Genomic DNA, 21,853 nt, shown 5'->3' with positions numbered 1-21,853 from the left:
GCTTCTTGCGCATCTGTTTACATTCCCCTCACCCGCCATATCCTAAACTTATAAGAACGCTACTACACTTGATCTTATACAAAAGGTTCTTAGAAGTGCTGTTTGGGGAGTAGCCTAGAGACAGGGGCTTGGATTGGCGAAAGCTCGCCTGGCAGCGGAGCGCCAGCTCCATGCCAAGAACCAACTAACATAGTTTTAACTGCAGCACCTTTAATCTACTACTAGTTCACTGCCTCCATACATGGCCGCCTTATCAAACGTGCTGTGTCAGGCAGAATTTTGGGTTGTTTTCATGGCTTCCACAACAAACTTGTTAACTTTGTCGCCACCCTGCTGTGTAATCCTCAAAATATACTGGCAAACTTTTACCATTTACGGATATTATTTCAGCGCTTCTTGCGTATCTGTTTACATTCCCCTCACCCGCCATATTCCAAACTTATAAGAACGCTACTACACTTAACTTGGTGCAGGCTGGGACCGAGTCTGACCCTGGGGCTGGTCATATACTGCCGACGCAGAGGATTGCGGGGCCTACCTCGGTCCAGGTGTTTCAGGCCTACTATGCCTCCTCCTCCTCCCACCCCTCCTCCACCTCCTCCTCCTCCGAATTACCATCCGTGGGCATGGCGCCATCAGTCGGTAGCTCTAGGCACAGCAGCAGTGCCGTCGCTAAGCGACAGCAGGCGGTGCTCAAACTGCTGAGCCTAGGTGATAAAAGGCACACCGCGCAAGAGCTATTACAGGGCATTCCACATCAAACTTGTTAACTTTGTCGCCACCTTGCTGTGTAAGCCACAAAATATACTGGCAAACTTTTTTCATTTACGGATATTATTTCAGCGCTTCTTGCGCAGATGTTTACATTCCCCTCACCCGCCATATCCCAAACTTATAAGAACGCTACTACACTTGATCTTATACAAAAGGTTCTTAGAAGTGCTGTTTGGGGAGTAGCCTAGAGACAGGGGCTTGGATTGGCGAAAGCTCGCCTGGCAGCGGAGCGCCAGCTCCATGCCAAGATCCAACTAACATAGTTTTAACTGCAGCACCTTTAATCTACTACTAGTTCACTGCCTCCATACATGGTCCCCTTATCAAACGAGCTGTGTCAGGCAGAATTTTGGGTTGTTTTCATGGCTTCCATGTTAACTTTGTCGCCACCCTGCTGTGTAATCCACAAAATATACTGGCAAACTTTTATCATGTACCGATATTATTTGAGCGCTTCTTGCTCACCTCCTTTGGTTCCTCTCTGCCACCCATTGGTTTGAAGCCTGAGTCCATTTAGGGTATGTCGCCATGCCACTCTCTAGCCTGCCGCTGCTGCCGCTGCCTCTGCATGCCGTCCCCTATAGTGTCAGGGTCAATTATTGGATGTTTTACATGCTATCTAGCTTCATTCTGTCACTCTGTCATGGCCATGCTGTTGCCCATAATTTTGGCATAATGGTGCGATTAAGCAGCCTCAGAGGCATCCATGCATGCTGCCCCTGCTGTTTCCTGTCCATTTCCGTGGTGTTTCCATCCTTTTCTGAGGTTCCCAGGTGTTTGGCCAAGCTTCCCTGTGCAGAGCCTTGGTCCCCTTGAAAAATGCTCGAGTCTCCCATTGACTTCAATGGGGCTCGTTACTCGAAACGAGCACTCGAGCATCGGGAAAAGTTCGTCTCGAATAACGAGTACCCGAGCATTTTAGTGCTCGCTCATCTCTAGATATGAGATAAACTACTTTTAGCTAAAAGCAGGGTGTCAAATAGATACTAAGGCTTTATAGGAACTTGCCACTACCTGTATTTGTGCAAAATGTGGTGATGGGTTCCCTTTAACTTCCATTGTGAAGAAATATTGAAAGGGTTAGTACAAGACTACATACTGGAGTATGTAACATAAAATAGTGTAATAAGTGACAGCCATCATAGGATTACTAAGGATAGAAGTTGTCAGACTAACCTAATCTGCATCAATGAAGAGGTGAGAAGATGCCTGGACAAAGGAACTGCTGTGAATATTGTGTTCTTGGACTTTGCAAAGGCATTTGACACTGTCCCTCATAGACGCCTGATGGGTAAAATTAGGTCTAGTGGTTTGGCAGGACTAATTTTCAATTAGATTGAAAACTGGCTGAAGAATCGTATCTAGAGAATTGTGGTCAATGATTCCTACTCAGAATGGTCACCAGTTATAAGAGGTATACACCCGGGCTTCTGTGCTTGGCCCACTATTATTTAATATATTTATTAATGATATAGAGGTAGGAATTAATAGAACTGTGTCTATTTTTGCAGATGGCACCAAGCTGTGTAGTACAATACAGTCTATGGAGGATGTTCATAGGCTTCCGGGTGACTTGGACAAACTGAGTTTTTGGTCATCCACTTAGAAAATTAGGTTTAATGTGGATAAATGTAAGGTTATGCACCTGGGGCTAATAATCCACAGACAATATATGTCCTTGGGAGAGTCCCTTGTTAAGAAGGACCTGGGGGTACTAGTAGATCATAAATTAAATAACAGCCTGCAATGTCAATCAGCTGCCTCTTAAGCCATCAAGATCTTGTTATGTATCAAAAGTAGTATGGACTCTCGCTATAGGTATGTAATATTACCACTGTACAAGGCATTGGTTCAGCCTCACCTGGAATATGCTGTCCAGTTTGGGGTCCGCTCCATAAAAAGGATGCCCTGGAGCTGGAGAGGGTTCAACGAAGAGCCACAAAAATAAGCAGTATTGAGGGTCTCAGTTATGAGGAAAGATTAAAAAACTAGATATATTTAGTCTGGAAAAGAGACGTCTACGAGGGGACATGATTAATTTATATAAATATATGAATGGTCCATGCAAAAAATATGGTAGTAAATTGTTCCAGATTAAATCAAATCAAAAGATGAGGGGGCACTGTTTCTGTCTGGAGAAAACAAGGTTTAATCACCAGGTGCTGGTCAAAGCAGGGACAGTAGAGAGCTTCAAGAAGGACTTAGATGCCTTTTTACATCTACATAACATTGATGGTTATGTTATATAGAATTGTTTCCTTTAAATCCCTTCCTCATCCAATCCCTTCCCTTCCTTGGTTGAACTTGGACATGTGTCTTTTTTCAACTGTATAAACTATGATACTATTAAACCATGAATGTAAAAAAAATGCACTAAAAAGTGATCAAAAAAAGTATCAATACAAAAATGGTACCATTGTAAAGCACAACATGTCCCGCAAAAGCTCTTATGCAGCTATGTGGACCAAAAATTAAAAGCATTATGCTACTTTAAAAATTGCAAAAATTATAGATTTTTTACCACATGAAATTTGGTATCATGGTAATCGTACTGAACTGTTGAATACACTTAACATATAACTTAGGGTATGTGCTGAAAGCCAAAAAAAAATTGAGAATCAATTACAGCATTATTTCTACAACCCCCCCCCCCCCCCCCACACACACAAATTGAGTTTCAGCATAAGAGCATAGTCACCCCAAAAAAGGACCACTGAAAAATACGTCTTATTCTACAAATAATAAGTCTATTCATCAACATTTGTGGAAAAACAAATATTTTATACCTCAAAAAACTAAATTCTATAAGGCAAAACTGGCTTATTTATGGCCCTCCTTCCTTTCTGTGCCTCGCTGTACACCCCTACAACAAGTACCTTCCACATGTGGCGTATCTCTGCACAAGGGAGAAATTGCATAATAAATTTTAAGATGGGTTTTCTCTTTTAATCTTTTGTGAACTTGTACATTTCAGGGCTAAATTCTACCATTCTAAATTTCAGCTCTATTTCGATTTAATTACTTTGAAGGGATTAACAATTTTCATAAAAGCTGTTTCTGATAGTTTGAAGGGTGCAGATTTAAAAATGGTTTGATATGAAGGGGTTTTTATTATTATTTATTTCATATTTCAAACGGTAATGATCCCCAAAAATGTCAATTCTGAAATCTCCTTGAAATACAGAAATCAGATGTTCGATTTGGAGGCCGTGGGACATCAAAATAAATTATCCACACCTTTCAAAAATGATGAAAATGTAAAGTAGACATATGAAAAATGTTATTCAGCAACTAATATAGGTGGTAAAACTTTCTGCCAGAAAACTAGATCATTTTGAATTTTGAAAACGGTAATTTTTTTTTATCATCATTTTAAAAAAAAAATATTATTAAATGAAAAACTTTTCAGTCAAAATTTCACAATAAAATGAAGTATAACACAGGCAAAAAAAAAACTTAAAATCTCTTTGATAATAAAGTGTTCAGAAATTAACATAAAAGTGTTCAAAAATTATAACCATTTAAAGCAACACATCTCAGAATACAAAAAATGTGACTGAACCGTAATAAAATTAGGGGGTTAAACTTTCTTGTTGTGCTTGTATGTGTATATATATCCCTGATTATACAGTCTCAGTTTTGTTTCTTTGTTTAAAGGAAAATGTCTGATCTTTACCTTAATTACAAGGGAACGCTTTTCCCTAACATGTCAACCTCGGTGGAAGATTTGGCATTTGTGGAGAATGAATTTCAAGTCTTGGATGATGATATCTTCAATGTTACATATCCTAAATCAGGTAAAGAATAACTATATGAATACTGTTAACATTCACATTGTTTACTCAAATATTCAAACCTTTAGGAGATTATGGGGAATATTTATCATACGCCAGCGCAGTAACACCCCGCGCAGTTCCACTCCTGGAGACCGCGCCCTTCACCTGGCTGGCCGCGCTCGCCCCCTATCATGCCCCTTAACACCACAATAGCCTGAAGGTGGCGGATTGGGCTAAATTATTGCAAGTGCTAGCAGTAAGCTAGCATTTGTGATTATTTCAGGGCTTCTATACCACTGACGTGGCGCAGTGGCCCTGATAATTTTCCCCTATATATTTATGAAAAATGTGGCAGAAATATTGTTGTCATACAGGATATAACATTAAACAAGTCCTGTAGATCCTATTTCAATCTTTAGTGGTTTCCTGTTTTTGAAAGGGGGACATGTCAAATATCTGTCCACTGGAAGTAAACATAAAAGCTTTCTATAGAAGGACAGCAAGCGGAGATTTATTAAACCATGAGGAATTGATAAAGTATATTGGAAACTTGTATAACTTTTTATAATATAAACAATAACATTAATTTGCTGAAATCTGCACCTGTTTGACAATGGTCAGATTTCTGTCCACTGGAAGTAAACATAGAAGCTTTCTATGGAAGGACAGCAAGCAGAGATCTAGAAAACCATGAGGAATTGATACAGAAATAAATTGGAAACTTGTAAATCATTTTTATAATACAAAAAATAACATTAATATTAACATTAATATTAACATTAATATCGTAGCAGACACCTCAACAGACGCTCTGAGATGTTTGGCTAGATCTGCTGGTGTGTCTAATTCTGCTTTAAGGGCCTTAAGGCTAAAGTATTGGTATGGGGATATCATTTCCAGAAATAGACTTTGCAGTTTCCACAGTGAAAGAATTTTTTTGGACTCATCTTATTAGAGAAAGTAGGGGATAGGCGTAAAGGGTTCCCTACCACATATAAGCAATTTAAAGGAAATCTACCATCAAAATGAAGTATAATAAACTGTGACTGTGGTAATTATCGTATAGTCGTTATCCATGGCATCCTATCTAAAATAAACTTTTAAAATTATACCAATGAGCTTGAGGGCTTATCCTAGCCCCTCTGTGATCTGACTTTACAGGTTGTTACACTGTCTCATCCTCCATCCTGCTTCCTCTGCACTTGTGCAGTGGGTACTTCCTGCTCGCTGCACATGTGCTGAGGGAGCAGGGGGAAGGATAAGACAGTGTAACATTCTGTAAAGCCAGATGAAAGTGGGGCTAGGGTAGCTCCTTAGGCTCATTAGCATACTTTTGAAAGTTCATTTTACAAGAAAGAAGGATAACAAATATAAGAAGATTACCACAGTTACTGTTCTTAGAGTTATAAGTGTCCTTGGCTGGTTTATCATGCTTTATTTAGACTGAAAATTTTCTTTAAGTCCTTTCGGAGAACAAGGGTTCAGAAGAAAGGCCTAGTAGCCAGTCTTTGAAACCTCCCCTGAGGAATAGGGATACTTGTTCAGTTATCTCTCTGACCAGCCAAGACATGCCAACCCTGGACCACAATGATGGCAGGCCCCAGGTAGCTGGAAGATTATTTCTCTTCTTCCATGCCTGAAAACAGATCTCATGAAGCGATTGGATTTTCAGCTCCATTCATCAGGGGGTAACTCTGGACTTTGTTTCTCCTCCTCCTGTAAGATTCAAGATATCAAAAATTCTGCCTAGAAGCAACCATGTAGCCATGATCTCAGATATTTCAACACTCATCAACAAGAAAGGTCTGTATTGTGCCAGGTCCCCCCAACCTTATTCAACCTTATATGGGTAAAGAAACCCAATTTGTCCTTAAGAACCATCATAGATCTAGAATCCCTAAACAAACAACTACATGTTCTGCAATTCAAATGGAAACACTAAAGTCTACAGTGAACCTTCCTTCTCCCGAATGCTACATGACTTCGATAGATGTGCATACACATGCATTAGATAGTTATCCATCCAAAATATCAAAAGTATCTAAGAATAGCTATTCAAATAGGTTCAGGTGTCTTCCATTTCAGTACACGGCCCCACTCTTCAGCATCTCTATACCCCCAAAGGTTTTCACCAAAATAATTTCAGAAATGGTGACACATGGTGACACACAGCCAAGACATGACAACCCTGGACTACAATTATGTCAGGCTCAGGTGGCAGGAAGATTTTCTCTATTCTTCCATGCCTGAAAACAGATCTGGGTTGCTAGATGAGGATGGGAAGATCATGGATTATTCATGCCATATTTGGACAATTTCCTTTTAGTTGGTACCTCAGAGCAAGCAGTAAGAGATCAGATTTCCAGAGTTTGCCCAATCTTAGAACACCTAAGTTGGCTAATAAATCCAGGAAAATCCTATATGACTCCCACCCTACAAAAACTTTTTCTAGGTATCCATCTGGATTCCCTTTGTCAGACATTTTGCTTCCCCAGGAAAGATGGAAAAGATAAGAACCAGTATTTTAGATTTAAAAATATCCCCTTAAGTTGCCATAATATCAGCAATTTTCCTAAAGGTCTTTTGACAGCAGCCATTTCACCAGTTCCCTGGGCCCAACTTTCTGCTTCTGTCCTGGGACAGACACCTCTCTTCCCTAGAGAGTACCCTTCAAATAAAAAAAGAAGTCCTGGTGGTTGGTTCCAGGAAACTTAGAAGCAAGTCTTCCTTGGGTTCCCTGTTAAAACAGAATTATTACCAAAGACACCAGTCCAAGAGGGTGGGGGCTCATATCTTAGACCATGTGTTCCAAGGCTCTTTGGGCCAGCCAGAACTATCCCTCTGTTCAACTGTTAGCAATTTTAAGAGGTGTCTAAGCTTCACTCCCTCTTCTTTTAAAGCAGGGCGTAAATTGTCAAACAGCGTAACACCTTCTAGTTTTTGTGTCTTTCATCATCCAGTGTGATGAAAACATCCAGAAAATCAACTTTGAAGTCAATTTTCTAAATTGGTAAATTGGTTGCATAAAGTCAAGGAGGTGGTGTTTACCACTGAAGTCAAGGTGGGGAGCTCCGAATACCTTTTCCTTTGTAATTTAGATGATACATCGGACTTCAGGAGATCTGTTTAGTGATGTCTCTGGATTCTATGAAGGGGGCTATTTGAGGAAAAGAGAGCTTGACTTTGGTGTTAAAAATCTCTACATTCTTGATTTTGTACAACCAATTTTCTCATCATGTATCCAAATGTTCTACTTTTTGGAAAGTTAGTCATATCAACAAAATAACTTCATAACTAACATTTTCCATATTTCTGATTTAACATACTTTTAGGATTTTAGGAGGCTTATAATTTAAAGGAAACCTACCATTTGATTAGATGCTTTATGAAGCAAATATACATTGAGAATGCTGTAGCTACACTGATGCAGGATAATATCTTGGTTAATCCCTGTGTGGAGTGGTTTTGCTGATAAAACAGATATAACATTTTGATAATGAAGCGCTGTAGCTTCTATGCCTCCTTCAGCACTTGTCCTAGCACGTGAGGTATTCTCTGCAGGAGAGGATTATATAATCTAGCTTTGTGTCTGAATGCAGAATAATCAATTGCTCCACCATCCCTCAGTTGCTGTGTATGAGTGACCCCCACTTTTAATTACAAGCTCAGTGTCTAAGGTGTTGATCTTGGGATCTGGCCTAACCCAGCTTTTCCAAGGTCCTGAATGCTATAATTGTTTTTTCAGCAAAACCACTCAGCTCAGGGATTAACCAAGATATATGCCTGCATCAGTGTAGCTATTCAATCTATTCAAATTTAGTTAGAAGTGACTTTATGAGGTCTATATTATAGAAAACTCCCAAAAAACAACACCATTTTAGAAATTACAACCCTCAAAATATAATATTCAAAACAACCTTAGGGCAGTTTGTTAACCCTTTGAGTGTTTCATGAGCGTGAAAAATGAATGGACATGTATATTATTTAACAATATAGTTAAATAATATAATAAATAATATGAGGATGCCAATACCTATTTTGTCTCTGTACACTGCTGTACAGGCACACAGTGGCTCTTGGAAGAGAAAGATAGCTGTTCAGTTTTTGGAGGACAAATGTAACTTGGTTAGAATGCATTTGGAGAGCTCTAGTGGTACCAAGACAGAGGAGAACCCCAACTTACACCATTTTGGAAATTACACCATTTGGAGAATTTAGCAAGGTGTAATATGTGCATTTGCCCCTATAGGTGTATGATTCAATTAGGCTCCAAAAATAAAAAAGGTGAAAATTTCCCCCAAAAAGTCACTTTTACCCCTAATTTGTCAAAGCCACAAGGGATAAAAGATGTAAAAACCCCCCAAAATGTGTAAAACTATTTCTCCTGAGCGTATAATTTCCCAACATGTTTTTTTAAAATGTTGTATAGGTACACAGTAGGTCTTAGAAGGGAAAGAAGGATGTTTGCCTCTTAGAAGCCAAATTTGACAGAAATCCTTTACCTGTGTCAGGATGCATTTGGAGAGCCCTAGTGGTACCAACGCAGAGGAGAACACCAACAAGTAACAGAAAAATGTTGTATGGGTGCACAGTAGATGGAAAGATGATTTTGGCCTTGTGTATTATCAAGCAGTGTAGAGGGCATGAGAACATGCTGGTGGTTTCCAAATTTGATGTGCAATGAATGTCCAAGATGGAAATTGCAATTATTTCTGGAATGTTTGGTTCCTAGTTTTGCAGTTTGTGCCACTGTGAAATGTCAGCTCTCTGCCTAGGAAGCCATGTTTCCTGATGTATGAATCCTAAAGGCTAGCCAGAAAATACAGCAGGGATGCAGAATGATAAAGCACCATGTGTATTGGAGGCAGAACTGGATGTGCTAACAAATCCAGTGGCCTGGAGGGGAAATAGAAAACCTAAAAAAAATAAAACCTACAAATGACAATACAGTGTGAATGTATTGCATATAAGTGGTATATCATACCAGGGGACCAACCAAAATTTTGTTACTCTGGAGTTATATGGTATATGCTGAAGCACTCTTTCATGCAGAGGGTAGGTTGGTCAGGGCAGGTTTTGCAGTGGTATATAGTGTCCTTTCTAACCCCCATTTTGAAACAGACTCTGCATCTTTTCATTCCTTTGGAAGCAGTCTGGAGGAATCCACTGGGAAAATGTTGCCTTGGCACAACACGGGGGACACCTAATCCAGAGGTATGGGGGCCCCATCTTTCTTGTCCAAATATTGGGATAAGCAACATTAGAACAGCTCGTAAGAGTTGTACAATGCCATCTGTACAATGTACACATTGCCAGCGTTTTGTACCATATCTTGATTTTCCGTAGGGGACCAGCTTTGTGTACTGTACCCCCCATTGTCCGGTTTCCCTTTGTCAGGTCAGGGAAAATCATGGTCTGGAAAATATACACAGTTATATTGCCTCCGATACCAAGTCTGTTAGTGGGGACGAGTGTCCATTTTATTTCTCCACCACCGAAAAGGTGGCGTTGGGCTTCTGCTGAAGTGCCTGGGACCTCTGAGCCCACATGGGTGACCCCCAGTAACTATGCCCCTCAGGTCCTTGAAGTTATTGGCCATCCTGGGATACATAGCGACATTGAGGGCTCAGACCAGTGTACTTTTTTAAAACTTTTTCTTAGTGAGGACCTAATTGGTCTGATTGTATCCCAGACCAATTTCATAAGCTGCACAGTATATTGCCCAAAACCCCTCTTCTTTTTACCTACAACCCCACAGGTGGACCCCTGTCAGTGCAGCAGAGATTGAGAAATATTGGGGCATAGTACTTCTTATTGAACTTCTTAAAAAAGCCCTAAATCAGGGACTATTGTAGCACAGACATATTGTACCACACCCCGATGTTCCACATGGCGATGAGCAGGATGAACTTTGAAGCCATTAATAAGTTTTTGCATTATGCTGACAATGCAAAGTGCCCACCCTGAGATGACATCAGATATGATAGTGTAATAGAGGCCTGACCTTATATAATCTATCTGAGTGTCAAATTTATGGAAGTGTTTAGTCCAAAGAGGCATATATCTAATGACGAGTCCCTGGTACATTTCAAAGGGAGACTTCATTTCCGCCAGTAACTGACAAATAAGAGGGCAAGGTATGGCGTGAAGATGTAAAAGCTGTGGGAGAGTGCATCAGGGTACACATATAAGTTCAGGGTATATGAAGGGAAGGACTCCACAATAGTGCCCCGAGAATGCCCCCCTTCCTGGGACTTACTGGAAAATTAATCTGGGATTTGGTGCACCCACTAGTGAACCAGGGCTACCACCTCTATGTAGCAAATTTTTACACCAGCACTACCCTGTTCAAGAGCCTCGATTTCAGAAAAACTGCGGCATGCGGCACTGTTAGAAGAGACTTTAGGATGGCAGGTCCCTCAAGTGGTGGTCACTCTTAGGGTGACTTGCTAGCCCTACAATGGCTAGCAGGTTAATCCCACTAATCTATGTATTCTGCTGGCTGATGTGGGGCTCACTGTTGTGTAACCACTCTGGGCCACCACCTGGCTTATAATCTCCTGTCTTATAGGTGGTGAATGGGTGTGCCCTTCATGTTAAAATAAGAACCCGGAGGCAAGAGCTGTTATCCAACAGGCCAGCTCAGTTTACTTCAAACTCACAAATGTCCATAAAATGGAGGCACATTTACACTTATTGAAATACAGTCCTGTATCGTTAAGATCCAAACCCAAAAACTGTCACTTTGCTGCAATCCCTTATATCTGGGTCTAAGCTACTCTGGCTTCTCCTTACAGGCCTTGGCCTCTATACTGGGACATTCATCCAGCTGCTCCTGGCGACTGTGGGGGGTTCCTTAGTCTCTGAACTTTGTTATGTGGTTATTTTTCTCCACCTCTTTGAACTGCAGCTGATGGGATTTTGCCTTTGTAAGCTCCAGCTGCTGTGTCAGGCTGAAACGTTCCTCACTGCCATACTAACGGAGCACATGCCTAGGAGATGCCTAGCAGATATACTCTGCTCTGACACTCATAATATTAGGTAACTCCTACATATACAGATTCTACCTCCCAACCTAGCAGGGCTTGAACCTTAAAGTGGTACAAGCAATTTATTTAGCATACATGGATACTGACATGGGAACATTGTTATCACATAACATCACCCCGGCAACGTCTTCCTCTCTGGGACTCCTGTGAAAGAGAACAAAAGGCCAACATGCATAGGAAAACTATACTGAGATACATCATACTTGTTTGAGTGCAACATGGAAACATTTCTAATGTGCGGTGGCACATCTTATGCAAATAATTGTTCTTTCATAAGAACCATATAAATGTCATTAGAGTCCTTCTTAAATAGTCTCACAATGAGCATAAACTTTGTGGTCCATCAACGTCCTGCACATAATGCTACAACATTAACAGGTCTCCTTAATGGTTCATCTGCGGCTGTGGACAACAGCAGGCAGGTAGACTGGCACACATGGTGCACATGGTGCATAGGGCCAGTCTGGAGGAATAAGGCTATTCATCAGGATCTGCTGTATTAACAGGCTCTTCAGATGGGATACACTTCACAACAGGAACAGTTAATACTTTCAGGCAGGGCTTTAAGCGATTATGGTGGACAACTTGGGTACTTTCGCCTTCTCTACCGATCTCATATATCTCAATACCAGGACGTTGGATGGTCTTGACAATGTAGGGATCTCTATCCCACTTCAAGTTTACTGGTGCGGTGGTTATTTTTCAACCAAACTTTATCACCAACCTTAAACGGTTCAGCATTAGCATACTGGTTGGAGTCCTCTTGTATCTTTTTCTAGCACTTTCAATACAACTTTCCACAATCTCGTTAGCTTCATTCAGGGGATGCTGATGATCGTACACCCAAACTGCCTGTGCAATGGATTGGTTGCATCTGATATCTGTACATCCATGGCAACGTCTGATGGTAGCTTGTCCTGATGACCGAACATGAATCAGCATGTGCTTCATCTTCTCACATAATCCATTTAATTGTGGGTGGTAAGATGTAGTTCTCAGCTTCTTACAACCATAGAGATTGCACATCTCTTGAAGATCTCTGCTGTAGAAATCTTTTACAGGAACAGCCACTGTGAATTTCGTATAGTGGTCAATCATGGTCATATGCATAGCCTGTTATACTTGGCTATAGCTTCACATGATCAATGGCAACTAGCTCCAGTGGTCTGTGACTTACAAAGCAATGCAGGGGAATGCAGGAGGGATATTCACGACACCATCTTTCTATGTTGTCTCTCATTCGAATCCTATAAAATCTTCTTATTGTGGCCTCTGTTTACTGAACACTGAAGTGACCTGATTTATCATGATATACTTCTAACACAACTCCTGCATCTCAATGTGGGATTTCTATCTGATGGATACGCTCACCAGTAATGGGATCTTGGGTCTCCGTAGCAATCATCCCTCTCTATAGAAGTATGCAAGACTTAACTCCATTGCTTGATTAATTCAGGGATGCTTTTCGCACTGTTTTCCAAGGCTGTGTTTTCCAAGGCTCTTGACATGGGCTACAAGGTCTTGTAGAACTCTACTTTCTTGCTGGATGTGAATATAATTAGCATGCAGTGCAGATGGTTCAGGCAAGTTGGATTTTGGTGGGAACCTCTTCTGGATCCTAGTCAAGATGGCTGCTTGCTGTGAAAACCTTTCATAAAATGCTGACATTTCAACTTATTCCCATTCAGATTCATTCTGGGTAGGCTCAACTCCTGTAGACCGGGATAAGGCATCAACATTCACATTTGACTTTCCAGAACGGTATTTTACAGTGAACTGGAAGCTTGCTAGTCTTGAGGCCCATCTCTGTTCAAGGGCTCCTACTACTAATGCAGTTTAAGTTGATATAGTACACATAGAATCTTATAATTTTGTCTTTCTTCTTGACTACCACTAAAGGTGCTGCCCACGGACTGTGGCTTTCTTTGATAACTTTTACATCTTTCGTTACAACATTCTCTTTACAAGTTGGTACATGGTGGGTGGTATAGGTTAATGCCTCTCTTTAATGGGAGGATGGTCCACTGTAGGAATGTCATGTCGATACTGGGCTGAAGGATTGCTCATGCTCATGGGCAACTTTCAAGACTCCTTGGATCTCCAACCACCAGGGCTTCTCTGGGGTTTTCTCTGCGCTGGCTTGAGCCTTGACTCCATGATGAATTGCTGTATTTTTAGGAACCATAATGTCTTGAATGGAGACTTGCATTAGCTAGACAACAGGATAGAATTTGCACCATTGTCTCACCCTAGTTTCACTGAGGTTCAGGAGTCGCATAGGCAGTCTTCCTCTGGAGTTGGTTACAAGACTTCTTGCAGGGATAATAGCAACATGCAGACTTTGCAGAAGAGGCTCCACAAGGGCCTGGTAATCTTGACCTCGCACTCCCACATGGGCTCTGCACCACACCATAGTTTCTGTGCCTGCTTGTAGAATTACTGGCTCTGAATCAATTGTATGAGCTTTTACAATATCTCCACTTTTATTAACAAATCTTTGCTGTGCAGATATCAGACAAATGGCTTGCTGTATCACTCAATTGTCAGAAGGTGAGGCTATCGGCAGCTGGTTCTGTAAGGCATTCAGCTTTTCAGTATAACAGTTTCTCAAGATATTTGTCCCCAGAATTATGGTCTGAAAGCCATCATCTCTAACATCTACAATGATAATCCTTTGTTGGGGAAGTTCAGCTGCTCCCACCTTGACGATTGGCTTCCAGTAGCCACAATTTGGTATTGACTCACTATTGTTGGCAAGGACATTCACCCAAGAATCAGGGGGTTGTTACAATGCTTCCAATACTTCTTACAGTGGTCTCTTTGGATGGTAGTCACTTGTGAACCAGTATCTAGCAGTGCTGTGAAGGTTACTCCTTCAATTTAATGCTTACACAGGGCAGGATCCAATATACTGGGAAAACCACTCTTGCTGCTTTGGACCTATGCATCGTCCTCCTGATGGGTGGTCCTTGGCATCTGGGATTCCTGTTTAACTGACGGCACTCTCTTTCAACATGGCTCTTTTTACTGCATCTTCTGCATATAGGCCTTCCACCAGCATTAAACTCATCTAAATGTTGTCTACCTGAAGAATAATAGCTTCCTCTATTGGTCCTATCATTTGTTCCATTTCTGTAATACCAGCTGCTCTCCTCATGGGCGCAATTGCACTTGCATAGGGGAACACTGGACCATAACTTCCCCTGGACTAGTAGTCACTTCAGCTCTTATTCTCATCTGCGTGGAGTACACAGGCTTTGCACTTGGATAGTTTTCCGCAGGATACACTATAGTTTGCACTTGGTAATTTCCAGACTTTTTTCCTAGAATGTGGAAGGCTGTTTCTTTAAAATCCAGAAAGGAGGAATTTGGGTGCTGCACAGATAACATCATCAGTTGTGTCTTTAAATACACTCTTTTAGCTCTCTCTATGAACTGATCTTGCAGGATCTTAACTGCATCATTTGTCTCATCTTCCTGCTTTAATACATTAAAGGCTTTGTGCAAAGCTTAGGAAACTCATGAGGGGTGTATTCATCAGGGGGCCGTCCAAGGTGCTGCCTCCTCCCCACACCACCCCACTCGCTCCAGAGACCGGCGGTGACTGCCCCACATCATGCGGCACCGCCCCTAAATCCGCCTGCAAATCTGCCCCTTCATGAAGACACCGGACAGCTTTGAGAGCGTTCTGGCGTTTAGATTGTAATCCACCGCATTGTTAGATAGCGTTGTTGGAGGTTTCTGATAACGCTATCATTCTAACACTGCTGCGTTTTGTTTTAGCACTAGGAGCTGCTTACTCTAGTAAGCAGCTCCTAGTGCCAAATTTCTGGGTGACAGGTCCTCTTTAAAGGTACCTGCATCTCCCTTGTAATGTGGGAGCCAGGGTGCTCCAAAATAGTTAGGCAAGGCAAATGGCATTGCATTCGTATATGGGGATGATCCTCTAGGTCTGAGCATCTCCGGGTCCCTATCATTACACATCTTCTATAACTTTAACTTGCCGGTTGCCCGTAGCAACGGTTCAGTACCTACACTCTGCAGCAGCTAAACTTGCAGGCATCACTATCTTTGGGTCCTCTACCTGGAACTTGCTCTGTTACACAATCTCTTTTTATTTCTTTAATTCAATGTACCTTGTTTTCTGTCCAGTGGACAATAGCCACAATCGGTCTAAGGATGCAGCATTGCAGATGAACGGTTAAGTCCACTCTTTGCAGCTCAGCTGGACAATTGTCTCTATGAAGCTAACTGCCCTTTTTCATGCTCTTTTCATTAGGCTTACTCGCTGGTGTAGCTAACTTCTGGTGGTTAACTCTTTCACCACTGGTCATGCAACTTCAATGCTGTATGCGATGCTCTGCAGTACACACTACTCTTTTCCAACCTCTCAGGCTCAGAGGCGGTGGTCCTGTTTTGCCCGTGGGCAACAGTCAGCAGACCGAATGCAGGAACCCCTCTTATATGAGGTGGCAGCTGAGGGGTTAATGCGGGCACCGTATTGGTCCACGCAGAGATTTAAGGATCATACTTGTGGGGGTTTATAGTACATAGTACATAATTCCAAACATTAGCATTTTTTAAATCTCTTAAAAATCTGAGAACTTACTACTAAAACTTTTAAGCCTTTTCACATTCATAAAAAAAGAAACATAAAATTCAAATTATGGAAATACAAAGAACAATGGGAAAAGGTTTCTACAAAAAATTATTTATGCTATGACTTTTTGTCTAAACAGTAGAACATTTGAAACTTTGAAAATTATATATATATAAATATATATATATATATATATATATATATATATATATATATATCTGTATATATCTATATACAGATATCCCCGTGTACATATCTTATATATACATATAAGATATATACTTATACTTATATATATATATATATATATATATATATATATAACATTATTACAACTAACAAACTACAATCTTTCACAAGAAACAATCTCAAAATCAGGGGGATATGTTTGAAGAGTTACTACTACAATAAGAGACACTGGTCAGATTGAAAAAAAAGGGCTGAGCCTTAATGTTCAAACTGGCTACACCCTTAAGAGGTTAATGTTGGCTGATGATTACACTGTATTTCAATGGTTAACTGTAAATTATCTACATAGAGGCATTTGATTTATGAGAATTCATTCTTTTACCTTTAATGATGATTGTTAGGTACTACGTGGATGATTGATATTTTAAGCCTTATCTTAAAGAATGGAGACCCAACATGGAACAAGACTGTACCAAACTGGGACAGAGCACCTTGGGTTGAAACATTAGGTTTTGCTCAAAAGCTGAAACTGTGCAAGGAACACCCACGTCTTTTCACCAGCCACTTGCCCAGACACATTTTTATGAAAACATTTGAAGATTCTAAGGCAAAGGTAAATAATTTAGACATTTTAGACAATAACATTCTGTAATCCTATAGTATAATGAAATATGTATTATAATAATGTTCATACTATCATATTGTGTAATTACCACTTTAAGGAAACAAGACGATATAAATTGTGCCCATCAGCGCGTCGTTGCCCCGATTTATTTATATATACATATATATATATTTAGATTGCTCCATGCCGGGCAGTTTAACTCCTTAATTGCCAGGGCTCTGACAAAGACCTCCGTGTCTGTCATGTATGGTGGCCTATCACCAAGGCTCAAGTACAAGACTGGATCTAATAGGCAGACTGTCTGTAAATTACTGACAGATGCAATAGATTGCAGTACAGAGGTACTGCAATGTATGGAATAAGGGATCAAGGTATCTCCAGTGTCCCCTAGTGGGACACTAACAAAAAAGTTAAATAAAGTAAAAAAAAAATGTAAATACATAAATAAAATAATTTTTGAAAACACCTCCCATTTCCCTCTATATACTTATAAATATAAAACAAAAAAATGGCGTTGTCGCATCCGTAGCCACCTTGGCCAAGCATCTATTACATTATTATACCAGTATGGTCAGGTGTATAAAAAAACTAGCTAAAAATTAAAATTTTAGTGCTTCCTACCTCCAAAAAACATGTAAAAGAAAGCAATAAAAAAGTCATATGTACCCTATAATAGTACCAATCTAACCTCTACTTTTTCCAGCAATAAAGAAGCCCTAATAACCCTCTTTTGATTAACCCCTACGGGACACAGCATCTTTTGGCCTAAAGGACGCGGCCCCATTTTTCAAATCTGGCCTGTGTCACTATAAGTGGTTATAGCGTGGGAACGCTGTGAGATATCCAGGGGATTTTGAGATTGTTTTCTCGTGACACATTGTACTTCAAATTAGTTTAAAAATTTGGATGAAATCTTTTGCGTTTAGTTATGAAAAAAAACAAAATTTGGCAAAAATTTAGAAAAATTCTTTATTTTCAACGTTCTAAATTCTCTACTTTTGATTCAGAAAGTCATAGCACCCAAATAAATTCATAACTTACATTTCCCAAATGTCTGCTTTATGTTGGCATGGGTTTTTAAGATTCCACATATTTTACTAGAATGTTATGAGGCTCAGAATTTGGGTGCCATTTTTCACATTTTTTGTAAAATCGCCAAAACCTGTATTTAGATGGACCTGCTCAGTTTCTAATTGACACTGAGAGGCCTAAATAATAGCGAGACTCGTAAATTACCCCATTGTGGAAACTACACCCCTCAACGTATGAAAAACCACTTTTAAGAAGTTTGTTAACCCTTTACGTGTTTTATAGGGGTTAAAACAAAATGGAGGTGGAGTCTGCAAATTGTAATATTTTTTCACAATACACTCATTTTGGGTGGAAAATTAAACATTTGTAATGGATAAAATGAAAAAAGGCTCCACAAAGTTTGATACGCAATTTCTCCCGAGTACACCGATACCCTATATGTGGTGGTAACCTGCTGTATGGGCGCACGGCCGGGCATAGAAGGGAAGGAGGCGCCATTCAAATCAGATTTGCTATGTCACATTGTACAGGCTATAATTTTTTTCTTTTTTTTATTGAGGACCTATAGGGGCTTATTTCTTTTGCCACATGAGATGCACTTTTCTAATACATAATTTTGGGGCATCTATAGCTAATTGGTGAGATTTAATTAACTCTTTGTTGGTGGAGGAAATGAAAATCATCAATTTTTAGGAAAATTTTTATGTGTTTTTTTTTTTGGCCGTTAACCATACCATGAAAATAGTATATTATTTTTATTCTATGGGTCGCCACGTTTATGAAAATACTTCATTTATATATATTTTTTTTATTTTTTCCCATTTTTACTGAATAAAAAGTAATTTGGCAAAATTGTTGTTAATTTTAGCATCACCGTCTTTCATATGCATAACTTTTTTATTTTTCACCTAACAAATCTGTTTAAGGGCTTATTTTTTGCAAGAATGATAGCTCTTTTTAGTGGTCTTATTTTAGATTGCGTAACTTTTTAAAATCACTTTTTTAGAGCATTTTTAAAGGGCATTAATAAAAAATCATCTTTATCAGAGAGAGTTTTTTTAGGTTGTTTTTTACGGGGTTAACTTTGCGGATCTAATAACGATTCTGTTTTATTATACAGATTGTTACGGACGCAGGGATAACAAATATGTGGGGGTTTTGTGTATTTTATTCAATTGTACTGAATAAAAACTAATTTGGAGAAAATCTTATTCATTTTAGCATCACCATCTTTTTATATGCATAACTTTTTTATTTTTTGGCAGATAAATCTTGTTAGAGGCTTATTTTTTGCGAGAACAGCTGTTCTTTTTAGTGGGCTTATTTTGGAAAGCATAACATTTTTTAAATCACTTTTTAGAGCATTTTTTATAGGGTATTAATTAAAATTATCTTTTTTCGGAATGTTTTTTGCGTTTTTTTCCTCCGGCGTTTACCGTGCGGGTCCAGTAACATTCTGTTTTATTATGCAGATTGTTACGGACGCGGCAATACCAAATATGCGGGGTTTTTTTGTGTTTTTATGTTTTTTATACTTTATTAAGTTTTTTTATGGGAAAGTGACATTTTAGGGGCTTATATTTTTATGTGTTTATTTTTTATTTATTCTAATGTGTTAACTTTAGTGTTTTTGACTTTTTTTTAATTATACATACTTGAACTTAAACCAGTGATGCTCTGATCACTGGTTTAAGTTCAATACACTGCTCTACAATACTATTTTATTGTAGAGCAGTGTAAACTGTCTGAGCAAGCTTGCGCATGCTCAGACAGTTTACAGCCAGACCCGGAAGGGGTCTGGCTGCCATGGAGACCGGGCAGCTCCGGGGCACATGCCAGTCCTCGGAGCTGCCCAGAAGTGGATCGGATCCCCCGGTAAGCGGCACGGGGGATCTGATCCACAGCTCAAACACACTTACACGCCGCGGTCATGTTTGACCGCGGCGTGTAAGGGGTTAACACCCGCGATCGGAGCCGGCTCCGATCGCGGGTGTTAGCGCAGGCTGTCAGCTGTACTAGACAGCTGACAGCCGCTGCTTCTGGTACCGGCTCCGTTCGTGAGCCGGTGCCAGAAGCAGGACGTTATAGAACGTCCCCGTGCGCTAAGCATCTAGCCCCGGGGACGTACTATAACGTCCTGGTGCGCCTAGGGGTTAAGGAATTAAAAAGTTATAGCTGTCAGAATATGGGAACACTTAGGCCCCTTCCACACTAGCGAGTGTGATGCGATGAACTCGCATCACACTCGCAACGCAAGCTGCCGGGAACGCACGGCCCGAACGCTGCACCGCGGGAGTGAACTGACATGCTGAGTTCACTCCCGCGGTGCAGCGTTCGGGCCGTGCGTTCCCGGCAGCTTGCGTTGCGAGTGTGATGCGAGTTCATCGCATCACACTCGCTAGTGTGGAAGGGGCCTTAGGCAAATGCAGTTTCCATAAAAAGGAGTTTTTATAGTTTTTTGCTAAAGTAGTAAAATATTAGAAAACCTGTACCTTGGTATCTATACGAACCTATGGAATAATTATATTATGTTTATTATACTGTGCAGTGCACGAGTAAATGTTTAACCCCTTAACACCGCAGCCCTTTTTCGTTTTTGCGTTTTCATTTTTCACTCCCCACCTTTAAAAAATCTATAACTTTTTATTTTTCCATGTACAGAGCTGTGATATGGCTTATTCTATCTCCGTAACAAATTACACTTCAAAATGGTGGTATTTAATATTCCATGCTGTGTACTGGGAAGCGGGGAAAAAAAATCCAAATGCAGTGAAATTGGTAAAAAAAAAAGAATTTGTGCCGTATTCTTGTGGACTTGGATTTCACTGTATGCCCCAAATGACATGTCTACTTTATTCTTTGGGTCGGTAAGATTACTGGGAAACCAAACTTGTATGTTTTATAATGTTTTCATGCATTTACAAAAATGAAAACCTCCTGTACAAAAAAAATTTTTTTTTGTATTTTGCCGTCTAGGCGCTAATAACTTTTTTATAGTTTGGTGTACGGAGCTTTGGGAGGTGTCGTTTCTTTTGGCTTTTCATTACGTTAACAATGTTATCATTTTTAGGACTGTACGACCTTTCGATCAGTTTTATAGAATTTTACATTTTTTTAAAAATGGCAAAAAAGTGTCATTTTTTACTTTGGGCAAGATTTTTCCGTTAAGAGGTTAAACGCAGTGAAAAACTGTTTATTTTGATAGAGTGGGCGATACCTAATTTGTTTATGATTTTTACTGTTTATTTATATTTATATCAGTTCTAGGGAAAGGGGGGTGATTTGAGTTTTTAGGGTTTTTTATTCTAATTTTTTTTTAACTTTTTAAAATTTTAATATTTTTCAGACTCCCTTGGGTACTTTAACCCTACGTTGTCTGTACGATCCAATCATATACTACCATACTTCAGTATGTCAGTATATGGGGATTTTACTCTTCATTCATTACAATGTGTTCCGAAGACCTGAGGCTGCCATGGCGACTGATTGCTGCTCCCCGATGATGTCACGGGGAGCAACGATCCTCAGAAAGATGGCGGCGCCCATGCGCCATCTTTTTAAAGCCGACGGCAGCTTTGGTGGTGGCAATCAGCAGGAAAACACCTGCGATCGGTGCTGGTGTTGCCAGTAAGCCTTTGCTGCAATATGCAGCAAAGCCTTACCGGCTATAGAGAGGGCTCAACCCGTGAGCCCTCTCCAAGCACCCACACCTGGCATGTGAAGTAGTATTACATTACATGTCGATAAGGGGTTAAAAAAAAGCATCCATGCTAACCTATAGAACCATAATATTATATTTATTATACTG

General features: G+C 40.1%; 1 protein-coding gene across 2 annotated transcripts in view; it reads left to right on the top strand.

Annotated features, from left to right (window-relative positions):
- Positions 1–21,853, top strand: part of LOC140064053 (sulfotransferase 2B1-like) — a 151,902-nt gene that overhangs the window by 32,296 nt on the left and 97,753 nt on the right. For both annotated transcript variants that reach the window (XM_072110495.1, XM_072110494.1), the window contains exons 2-3: positions 4,432–4,571; positions 16,790–17,001. In XM_072110495.1, the coding sequence (XP_071966596.1) occupies positions 4,436–4,571; positions 16,790–17,001 (348 nt within the window). In that variant the 5' untranslated portion in view covers positions 4,432–4,435. The remainder of the gene's footprint in view (positions 1–4,431; positions 4,572–16,789; positions 17,002–21,853) is intronic.

This window comes from Engystomops pustulosus, chromosome 6 (genome assembly GCF_040894005.1).
Source record: "Engystomops pustulosus chromosome 6, aEngPut4.maternal, whole genome shotgun sequence".
Classification (NCBI taxonomy): Eukaryota; Metazoa; Chordata; class Amphibia; order Anura; family Leptodactylidae; genus Engystomops; species Engystomops pustulosus.
The sequence above is the reverse complement of the archived record's forward strand: the minus strand, read 5'-3'. Positions and strand labels throughout refer to the sequence as shown.